Raw genomic sequence first — 12,558 nt, 5'->3', positions numbered from 1 at the left:
GCGTGCAGTTCTAAGAAAGAAGCTTTGTTCATGGAATCTACGTTTAGGTTTAGGAACAGATAAAGAGTGGGGGGAATTATTGATAGTGTTTACAGCTAGACGAGTGTTTCTTGTGAAAGTTTGGCGAGGAGGGACCATAGATTGAAGCTCAGTCGAACACTTTCCATGAAAATACAAAAATACTGCAAATAAATAAATGAAGTAAAAAGAAAAGGAAAAAAACTGAGACGCGTGCATGCGAGTATTTTTTTTTTCTAAACAATTCACTTCTTAACAGTAAAAAAAATAAAAAAATAAAACTAAGATCGAAACCAAAACCTAAAGACAGTGAAACAAGTACAATAACCATTAGGCCAGCTTGACACGATCTTTAAAATCTGTTTTCAAACCTACTTATTCTTAACATAAGGAATCTGTCATATGAATGATTTGCGCATGCACAGTCGTGAAACAGTTGACAAACAGATAAAAATCAGATAACCCCCCCTCCCTCAAGTACCAATTTTGATTCCTTAGCAGTCCTTTTTTCCAGATGAAAACCAATTAAAAAGTTTTCCACTTGTCTGAATACCTTATATACAAAATTTCAAGTCTGTAGATAAAAAATTTGTTGAGTATATAGGTTGAGAAGTGTCCACGCACACACACACATTCTCACTTCTATATATAGATTTTTTGTGCCTTCATTTGTCACATATGAATAGTAAAAAGCATGAAATGCATTTTTATCAAGAGTAAGTTAAACCTCAAGACAAAGATACGTTATGAGGTCCATTCTTCTATAACATTCTACACCGAAACACGCTCAAAACAGAGTATAAGCAATACTTATGTGCATTATCTACGCATGCGCAAATATACATTTATATATTTAACAACCTTATGATTCATGGACAATAAGGGAGACAGAACCAGACAAGTAAACACCTTTAAATACCTTGGTTGTACTATCACCCCAGATGGGAAGTGTGACACGGAAATCAAGAAGAAAATTGGACAATCTTAGACAACTTTTAACAGAATGAAATGCATTTTTACTAACAGTAAGATAAGCCTCAAAATAAAGATAGATTTTATGAGAGCCTACATGTGGTTCATTCTTCTATACGGACGTGAATGCTGGACCCTAACCAAAGACAAAGAACATCGACTAGAAGCAGTGGAGATGTGGTTCACCCGGAGAATCATGAAAGTCTCATGGACAAAAAGAAAAACAAATGCAGAAGTAATGGACATGGCTGGATACAAGAGATCCCTTCTCAATACCATCAGAGAAAGGCAGCTCAAATTTTTCGGTCATATAATCAGGGCTGACGGACTAGAGAAACCTATGGAGTGGGAAAATACGTGGAAACAAGAGCAGAGGAAGGCAACACGCAAAATTCAGACAGTTTAAACAAATTTGTAACGAATAAAGAGAACACCAATAATGAGCTCATGAGAAAAACCAAGAATACGGAAGAATGGAGAGCCATGATTGCTGATATCTGCAAGACCAGACCAGGAGAAGAAGAAGTTGTACTATCATCCCAGATGGGAAGTATGACACAGAAATCAAGAGAGAACTGGACAATCTAAGACAATTTTTAACAGAATGAAATGCATTTTTACCAATGGCAAAATAAGCCTCCAAACAAAGATACATTTTATGAGAGCCTGCGTCCGGCCCATTCTTCTATACCAGGGCTCTACGGACAAACTTATCTTTAGTTGACCTTTGACAACTAAATATTTTCGTTTACTAGCCAAATAGAAAAGTTACTAGCCAAACCCACATGATTTTTAGAATATGACATTTTCGTTCTGTGACGAATATCTACATCAAAGATTTTTTTGTTTTTTTTAAATCAGTATAATTCTAAATATACAACAAATTTTATGTTGATACTTGAAGGTATAAACATTCTAATTTCTACAGATGTTTTTCTAAACAGCCTTTGTTTAATAAAAAAAAAAAAAGAAAAAGAGTATATTGTTCTATTAAACTTTTATTGTTTAAATAATTTAACTTTGTTCGTTTTATTAAAAAAAATGTTGAAAAGATATTTTTCACGCAGTAGTGAGATTTGGAAGATTGTCAGTGAAAGAAATACAATCACCAAAAAATAAGCGTCTCATTATTTCTAGTCGCCACTTTGAAAAAGCAACCGCAGATGCGACTGTTTCACTCGAAATGTAAAGCCCTGCATATGGATGCGAATGCTGGACGCTAATCAAGGACACAGAACATCGACAAGAAGCAGTGGAAATGTGGTTCATCTGGAGAATCCTGAAAGTCTCATGGACAAAAAGAAAAACAAATGCAGAAGTAATGGACATGGCTGGATACAAGAGATACCTTCTCAATATCATCAGAGGAAGACAACTCAAATTTTTCGGCTATATAATCAGGGATGACGGACTAGAGAAATTGTTATAGCATGGCAAAAAAATACGGAAACAAGAGCAGAGGAAGACAACACACAAAATTCACATAAAGTTTTAAACAAATTTGCAACAAATATTTTTCATTTTCATGGCAGGTGCTCGTCTGAGCTCCAATCTATGGCTCCACCTCACCAAACTTTCACGAGAAACACTCGTCTAGCTGAAAACAGTATCAATGATTTCCCCTACTCTTTATCTGTGCCTAAACCTAAATGCAGATTCCATGAACAAAGTTTCTTTCTTAGAACTGCATGCCTGTGGAACTGTCTTCCATTTGCCTGCTTTCCAGCTGACTACAATATGGTCGTCTTCAAGTCCAATGTAAACAAGTTCATGAGTCTTTTCACTTAAGTTAGTTAATTTCCACTACTAACGATTACTATGATTTTTATACTGTACACTCTTTAACCCTTATCCTCGAGTGGCCTCTGGGCCTTGATAAGAGGTGACTTTAAATTGATAAATAAAATAAATAAATAAATTAAAAAAATAAAAAGGGCACCAACAATAAGCTCCGGAGAAAGGCAGAGAACAGGGAAGAATGGAGAGCCATGATCATTGATGTCTGCAAGCGAAGACCAGACACTTGAAGAAAAAGAGGAGTAAAAAATAGGTTTTGTCGTGAGCGAACGAGTGGATTTACCGTTTCATGTTTCTTATTAATCGAAAACCGTTAAATGAGCTACGCCGTAGTTTCTTTGGAGATTAGTCTCAACAGGATGCGGACTAAGATTCTTGTTATTATGAAGCGGATTAGCAACAACCGACAATAAAAATAACAATGGTGTATGCGTGCGTGGGGGAGGGAGGAAGGATGCGGCCAACGACAAACAGAACACAGAAGAATAAACCGTTTATATTTTAACAAACAAAAGCATCTTTCGTTTACGCAATTGGATTGGTTTGATTATTTTACTTTACGTTGTATCAACCCTTTTCAGGTTACTTAATGCCAAACTCAGTGTTCGTAATATCTTCAAATATTTATCCATGGTGTTTGGTTTGGATGTTTTGTTTTATCACATATCAACTTGTGATAAGACGATTCCAATACTTTTCCTGATTCTGTACTAAATTGCTGACTCCGATTCTTAATAAATTTCTAAATCTAATATATGTCTGTCTGTCTGCCTACCTGTCTTTATATTTTCAAACCATCTTGTTTAAAATAAAATACGTATTATATACGTTTGAAGCCAAAACAACGCATTATTACAAAATAAACAGACATTTTTTTTGTTTGAAATTTATATTGAAATTCATAAATATATTTCGAAGAAAAGCTTCATCTTCAGTATGTCTTTTTTTCTTTTTTTTTTTCCATGTTGTTGTTGGGGCAGAGAATCAGAAAGTATAAGTCCGTTGGTTGTTTTTACGGTAGTTTTCTTAAATCTCAGAACGGTGCGTTTGGTCACGCGGGATTTACATTAAGATTTTTGTTCCTTAGAAGCGCTTGTTGAGTTTAAATAAGGAACAAAAATCTTAACGTAAATCCCGCGTGACCAAACGCACCGTTCTGAGATTTAAAATCTACCGTAAAAACAACAAACAGACTTCTACTTGCTGATTCTCTGCTCCAAAAAACACCATGGGGAAAAAAAAAAATTAAAAAAAATAAAAAAGAAAGAAATACATACTGAAGATGAAGCTTTTCTTAAAAATATATTTATGAATTTCAATATAAATTTCAAACAAAATAAATGTCTGCTTATTTTGTAATAATGCGTTGTTTTGGCTTCAAACGTATCTAATATGTATTTTATTTTATTTAAACTAAACCAGCGCTTCTAACGAACAAAAATCTTAACGTCTATCTTGTTTGGTTATCTCTTTATTCATAACATTTTTTCAAAATAGTGGGCGAGACTGTCACTCCTTGAATACTCATAAAATCTGATTTTCATATTTAATTATGCCCGTCCCAGGACATGTCTTCTCGTAGTACATACATACATTAGTTTTGGGACGATAAAGCGGAATCGGACCCACCTCCCCCAACTTTTTGGAATATCAAATTGGTGTCGAAAAAAAATGTGCTTACTTTTCTATGCCGAAAATGATTACTTCAATCATCTTTCTTTTTTTGATTTTATTGTTTAAAACAAAATCTTCCACTGCTGGTAGCAATGATAAAATCAATATTTATTGATTTTAAATTATTGATAAAACTAAAATCTATAGATTCCCCCCCCCCCAGTTTATGTTTGACAAAATATCTGTACTTATGTTTTTACGGTAATCGAGAAAAAAATAACTTTATAGTTAAATATTTAGAGATTTATAAAGAATTGGAATCGATAATTGTATTGGAATTGTCCCATCACTATATATATTTTCTTCACCATATACCCTCTGCTCCACTTTTTGTTATCAAGTAAGATCTTTGACTTACTTGTTGTTTCATCAAATACTTTTGTATGCAAAATCCGATCCCGCATTTTGCTAATTCCTACCCTCTGATGAGAAGGAAAGTATTTCTTCGAAACTTCGTGGATTAAGGACTATCCACTAATCAAATGTTTCCTTTCCAGATTAAATATGTTTTTAACTCTTTTTCAAAGTGTTTTTTAACATGTTTTATTAACTGTTTGCTCCTATATATATATATATATATATATATATATATATATATATAATTCCCTACCTGCACAGCAGCAACCGAATAGCGTATTGATGAGAAGCCTTGACTGTCGTTTGGACGGTCGGGTTTCGATCCTGGCTTGAGGTAGTTGCTTGTCTAGCCGCACTGATGAGCCGTGATACAGAGAAACAGTACTGTATGTAGATGACTATATATTTATATATTTGTTAAATCTATCATTAAAAAATATATATGAAAGAAATTGTTGATATTACAGTTAGATCAGTCTGTCAATAAAATGAACAATAACGATCAATAACCAATCAAGCGAGAGACAAGATTAATCAGACAATTATTGAACAACGGTAGGAAGCAACCAGCAAAGTGTTGGGGGTGAGGTGATAAGCCAGATGGAAAGAAGTCGGTAATGACTTACTTGTCGGAGCTGTTCCAGGTCATTGCAGGCTTTGTTGTAGTGGGCTGGATCTTCAGAATATTGTTCTCGAATAATCTGAAAACAAAAAAACAAATAAAAGTGGAGGAGATAAGTATTTGAGATCAATAGAAAAGAAGAATCATTTTTAGAATAAAATCGATAAACACTTTTGGAATTTTCCATTTTGTCGAATTATTAAAAAAAAAAAAAAAAAAACTTTTTAGCCTGTTTAAAAAAAGGGAAAAGTTATAAACCACTAACTTAGAATGTGTGCTTTATTCCAAATTGATGACTGAATATGGTTAAATTTGTGCTGAATTTTGCATTAAATACTAATCCCTAATAAATGTGTTTGTAGCGGCGTTCATAATTTAAATAAGATGGTGGGTAAAAGTTTAGACGAAATAAATTTGTATGTGGTATCTGTCATTGCAAACCTATTCGTAATTTGGTCTACAGGGAAATTTCTGCGATCAAATTATTATATAGAAGACCAGCTGGCGATAATTAATTTACGAACAGATACCATAATACATAGTTCACTGCACCTTATCATAACAAAAATCCAACCAAATCGGCCAGGTAGTTTCCGAAAAAAAAAAAAGAAAGTGAAATTAACAAACGGACAAAGAGAAATATAACAAGCAACATGCATGGTCCCTCATGAGTGCACAGTGAATGAGGCATAAAAAAAAAATGACTACGTTCAGCATTTTCCCCCCAAAGTCCCCAAAGGACATCAAATCTTGGTGACAATAAACAAATCATGCAGTTCTAGGCCTTAACAAATTGTAAATTTGAGTTCTGCACCATGCAAAACTGCTAAGTAGACACACAGAGAAAATTTGGGACAAATATGGTAAAATAGTCCCAAAAATGGAATGTTTTTATTGACCCCTAAAAGATCCCCTGGGGCACCCCCAAGAGTTATCGCGAAGTATAGACAAACAAAATTATATTACAACTTTTCAGAATTTTTTTTTTGATAAGCACAAAAGTGTCAATTTTAACCATTTTAACCCGAAAGCCACCTCTAAGGGGGCAACCGGAGTTTGCCCGGAAAATTTGTTCTGTTACTTTTTTACTCATGTCATGTTTAATGTTTGTGCAAAATTTCAAAAAATTCTAAGATGTAGTTATTGAGAAAAGTGCAGCCGGACGAACGGACAAGGGTGAATTTACAGGTCCACCCTCCTTTTGTTGGGGGACAAATAATTTTTTTAAAAGATATTATTCTTTATTATTTTACAAAGTGCCTTAAATAAGTTTCCAGACTTTTTTGTACAGGCGTTGAAAATTGTTGTTGACTCTTTAAAATTCAGTATGTTATTGCTATACATCTTATGAGATGACTGACCAATTTTTTTTATGATTTCAGGTTCAAATAAGCAGTTACAGCAGGAATTGGAATACACCCTACTAAAGCCTGATTGTCACAGCTGGTGAATTTCAAAAAATGCAATCTAGATATGAGGACACATTAGAAGAACGATATGCAATAAAATAATGTTTTAAACATGAAAAAAAATGCCACAGAAATGTATGGAATGCTTCAGACTGCTTTTGGACTATCTTGCACAAATCGAGCATCAGTTTTTGAGTGGCATAAGAGATTCAAGGAAGGCAGGCAGTCTTTGAGGGATGATGAGAGGAGTAAAGAAGTCAGAACACCAGAATTGATTGGCCAAACAAAGAATTTTATCGATAAGAACCGTCGTGTGTCTATAGAGACAATAAGTGCACAGATTGATGTCAGTGTGGGAACTGTACACACAATTATTTCTGAGGAACTGAAGATGTGGAAGATTTGCACAAAGTTTGTCTTAAGGGTGCTCAGAGAAGATCACAGACTATTTGACTAAGATGGGCATCAAGACAGTTCCTCACCCTCCCTATAGTCCAGACATTGCTCCTTGTGACTTTTAGTTATTCCCTAAGCTCAAGGAAAACCTTAGAGGCTGTCGTCATGAGACAACTGAAGGAATTAAAGAGGCTGTGACAAAGCTCACTGACACGCTCACACAAGAGAACTTCTATGGGGCCTTCCAGAAGTTGTTGGAATGATATAAGTGCATTGCAGCCGTAGAATTCTGTAGGGGACTAGAATTTCATCAGTGCACTATCAATAAAAATGTCCCTACAAAAAAAGTCTAGAAACTTACTGAAGGCACCTCGTAGATATTTGAATAAAATCCAACAAAATGTTGAAACACAGACTTAGAATAGAAAATCAAATCCGATATTATTTAGAATTCTTGAATGTTAATCGCATAATATTTCAGCTAATGTAACCTACGACCTTCTTCAGGTGTGTCTTGTTGACCCCTGAAATCAACATAGAATTAGAATAAGGAGTAGCTTGTTTTCGTTCTATCAGCCATTACCTGGTAGAAATAAAGTAGTTTGCAATTATATTCTTTGTATCGCCTGTACTGAAGATTGAACCTTTAACCCCGAAAACTTGTAGAACAGGCACAGAGATGCAACATTGTGGCGATGGGACAGGTGTTGGAGCTTCGTTGACAAAGTGGGACTTATTAGATCGAAGACTTTTTTTGGACCCTACCCAAGAGAGAGGGGCTGAATAACGCGTACAGAAATCTGCAAGTTGAAATGCAAAATGTTCATTCCAACTTGCCAATATTTCTATTAGTTTATGCATGCATAAAACTAATCATAACTTAAAGTGGTTTAGTTTTATAAACGGTAGCAAACATAGCTGGAGCATTCAAAGTTTTTGTTTCGATTCTAGCTGATAAAACCCAAGTCATTTCTTTTTTTTTGGTCCCCCGACAAAAGGGTGGACCTGTAAATTCACCCTTGTCTGTTCGTCCGTCCGCACTTTTCTCAATAACTACGCTTTGGAAATCTTTTAAATTTTGCACAAACATTAAACATGATATGAGTAAAAAATGTAACAGAACGGATTTCCGGGAAAACTCTGATTGCCCCCCTAGTGGTGCCTTTCAAATAAAGATGGCTAAAATTGACACTTTTGTGTTTATTAAAAAAGAAATTGATGCCTTGGATTTTTATAAAACTTTCTGAAAAGTTGTAACTAACTGATTTCTATCCAGTCTTGTTGAACCCTGATGTTCTAGATATTACTAATAACTGAAATGGGTGTGTGTGTGTGTGTGCATATATATATATATATATATATATATATATATATATATATATATGAACAAATGATTAATAAAACATGTTAAAAGACATCTTGAAAAAGAGTTAAAAATATATTTAATTTTAAAAAAGGAAGCACAAGATAAGTGGATAGTCCTTAATCCGCGGAGTTTCGAAGAAATACTCTCCTTCTCATCAGAGGGCAGGAATTAGCAAAATGCGGGATCAGATTTTGCATGTAAAAGTATTTAATAAAACTACAAGTAAGTCACAGATCTTACTTGGTTAAAAAAAGGGTGAGGTAAGGGGAATAGGAGGTAAAAGAAAAATGATAAAAAGATTTCACATGAATGGATAGTCCGGTGAAGGGTAAAAAATCCAAGAATGGTAAAATCCAAAACGGTCAAATTAAAAATTTCCAAAAGGTAGAGTTCCTTGGAGAAAATCGCAAATGGAATAAATTCCAAATCATTAAAAGAAAAAGCACTGGAGAGAATATTTAAAACACGTTTGTCAAGGCTGGAAGAATCAAGTAAAAATATATATATATATATATATATATATATACTAGCATGGGTACCCGGCGTTGCCTGGGTTGACATGAAGTTCCGTTTGGAACAGACCTGCTATACTAATCATTTTCATCATGGGCAACGCGGATACCCCCCACCCCAATTCCCAAAATAAAAGAACGGATAAAAACATTGCCCCAAAAAAGAAGTATGTGATACCCTCTCCACCAGATATTTCGGCAGAAGGGATACAAAGAGAAGAAACTATTCTCCGGATATTGAGCACTGGAAAGAACCCCCTCCCCAAAATAAAATAAATAATTAAAAATAAATCATCAGAACTTTGGTTTCAATAAAAATAGCAGCGAATGCCCGTGCGATCGTCAATAAAAATAAATAAATTAGCCAAGTAGGCAGAACCCCTAAAAAAAATTAAGATCTACCAAAAATTAATTCCAAAAACAATTAAATTAAATTTTTCGTCATTGTAATGCCCCCCCCCCCAACAATGTAATTTGTCATATTTTGGGGTTCGTTTTGTTTATGAAATTGTTAGGTGAAAGTACATAGTGGTCTTATAAAAATTAATTAAATTTATCGTTATTTTATGTTTTAAATGTAATCCCTCCCCCCACCACAAAAAAAAACAAAAAAACAAATTGTATTTGTCAAGTTTTGCCCCCTCCCTCATTCAATCGCCAAACTTGAAAAAATGCTAGAGATGACATGTCTTGTTGAACACTTGGGGGCCAAAAAAGTTGGTGCTCATTTTACGTTCAATTAATATGGAAAAGTGATCCACCACTCTAAAATGTTCATTTTTTTTCTTTTCAAAATTTCTTACATATCATTTATAAAGGCTATTTAAACATGTTGGGCCAAAAAAGTAGATCTTTATTTTTTTAGGTGGGTCACATCGTAAAAAAATTTACCGATTTCTGTATAGCCATTTATAGAATAATAAAAACAAACACATGAAATCTTTTTTTTCAATTTTTCGTAAGCGTTTTTTTTTTGAATATTTAAAAAAACAATAAAAGCCAAACATTTTTCTATCTACTTGGAATTATTTTTTTAAGCTAGAAATTTGAGATAACCAAATTATTTTATTAGGTGATAGTTTTTATTTTTTGTTTATGGTCCTAATTGGCAAATAACTCTAAAATAAATATTTTTTTTAAAAATCGATGTTGGAATGATAATTCCAAATAAATTTAATTAAATATGTTATCAATATAATTATTGCTTAAAATTTATTGAATAACGATTTTAAATAGAACACTTAGAACAAATCTCTCGCTAGAAATATTAACTAAGATACCGCTATTTGATAAAATCGATTTTTCTTAATGTAATATGCAAATGAGATGATCTCTTAATTATATCTAGCTTGCAAGAATGATACTATATATAGAAATAAATGAGAGATTACAGTAGGGAACCTTTTGTATATATTAATCAAATTGTAAAAAAACGAACAGACAGGGATACGAATATATATATATATATATATATATATATATATATATATATAAGCCTGAAGAATCGTAGAGTGGATGAAACACGGAATATTCAGTGTAGCTTAAACGCCATATATATTGATAACTTACGACCTAACTCTACCTACGTATTGAGCACTGTTGAAATAAATACTTAAAGTTTACGCATAAATTTATACTTTCATATATTAATTTCATGTGAGTAAATGAAGTAGTTATATATATATATATATATATATATATATAGAATATGAGAGATTATATAATTATGCTTTGATAAATAGAGTATATATATATATAATATATATACTCTATTCAAATGTTTATCAAAGCATAATTATATAATCTCTCATATTCTATATATATATATATATATATATAGATACTCTATTCAAATGTTTATATAATCTCTCACATTCTGAAAATATATATATACTAGCATGGGTGCCGGCATTACCGGTGTGTTTGGAGGTGTATGCTGAGCAAAAAAAAAAAAAAAGGTCAATTTTTTTAACTTTGACCCCTTAACATTTATTTTTTGGGCTCAAATCAAGTTATTAAGTTAGATCCATGTCCAATGAACCTATATCTAAAATTTCAAGTGTTTAGACCCAAAATTGTCAGAGGAGTCTGGTAGAGTTCTCAAAGGTCAAATCGTTGAACTTTGACCCCTTAACAGCTAAATTTCTGGCCGAAAACCGATCACATTGATTTTCCCAAATCTCAGTACCCTGCATATCTCTGTAGACTTAAAATTGACAGAGTCATTGCGTGGAGAAATGTACACAGACAGACACACAGATACAGACACGTTCACTTAATATATATATATATATATATATATATATATATATATATATATATATATATATAAGTAATGTGATTTATAATTTAAAAATTTAAAAAAAAAATGTTTTTTTAATTTTTAAAATTTAAAAATCAAATTTTAATTAAATTAAAAATCAGTTTCATAAGAAGGAACAACAACAAAGTCAATTATCTGTACGATCGTTTCGGAAATCCGTGCTTTTTATTTGTGGTATACATGAAGTCACGTAGAACAATTATACATATATATATACATACACACACACATACTAACAGTCCACCTGATGTTTTCTGATAATAAAATACACATAAATATTAATTATTTTAATTCATGCTGATTTCTTTTTATTATAAACAAATATCGTAGGTATTAAACGTAACGTTAAATTCCTTAGAAAAAAAAAAAAAAAAAAAAAAAAATGAAGTATAATTAAAAAAAAAAAAAAAAATGAAGTAAAATTTAAAAAACAAAAAAAAAAAACAAAAAAACGAAAAAAACTGAAATTCCTTAGAAAAAAAAAAAAAAAAAAATGAAGTATAATTAAAAAAAAAAAAAAAAATGAAGTATAATTAAAAAAAAAAAAAAAAAAAAAAAACTGAAACGAATATTATTTTTTTTCAAAACAGTTCACTTCTTGTAAGTAAAAAAAATACCTCACGCTGAGATCACAACCTAAAGATAGTGAGTCAAGTACGATAACCATTAGGCCAATTTGACAGTCCTTAAAAAGTGTTTTCAAACCTACGATTTACGCATGTGCATTTGTTAAACAATTGACAAACAGATAAAAATCCAATGACCCCTATGTACCAATTTTTTGCCCTTAACAGCTCTTTTTTCCAGATAAAAACCAATTAAAAAGCTTTCCACATGTCTGAATACCTTATATAGCAAATTTCAAATCTGTAGATCAAAAATTCATTGAGTACGTAGGTTGAGAAGTGTCTTCACACACACGCATTCTCACTTTTATAGATATAGATGAAAATTTGCAGCTAAATTCAGTTAAATTAAAAAAGTATGAGAAATTTATTTTTCAACAAGGAATACAAAATTTTAAAGAGTTTTCCTTAATCCATGGATTTTAAATAAATGGCTCATCTCAATGGAAATGTTTTTAGCAAAATAAAATTTATTAGTTGGAAATT

General features: G+C 32.2%; 1 protein-coding gene across 3 annotated transcripts in view; it reads right to left on the bottom strand.

Moving 5' to 3' along the window:
* The window catches only part of LOC145268667 (tyrosine-protein phosphatase non-receptor type 23-like), a 144,856-nt gene that overhangs the window by 125,301 nt on the left and 6,997 nt on the right, over positions 1-12,558 (bottom strand). For all 3 annotated transcript variants that reach the window (XM_080124154.1, XM_080124155.1, XM_080124156.1), the window contains exon 2: positions 5,445-5,519. In XM_080124154.1, the coding sequence (XP_079980280.1) occupies positions 5,445-5,519 (75 nt within the window). The remainder of the gene's footprint in view (positions 1-5,444; positions 5,520-12,558) is intronic.

This window comes from Euprymna scolopes, chromosome 44 (genome assembly GCF_053919585.1).
Source record: "Euprymna scolopes isolate OS-2025 chromosome 44, ASM5391958v1, whole genome shotgun sequence".
NCBI classification, from domain to species: Eukaryota; Metazoa; Mollusca; class Cephalopoda; order Sepiida; family Sepiolidae; genus Euprymna; species Euprymna scolopes.
The sequence above is the reverse complement of the archived record's forward strand: the minus strand, read 5'-3'. Positions and strand labels throughout refer to the sequence as shown.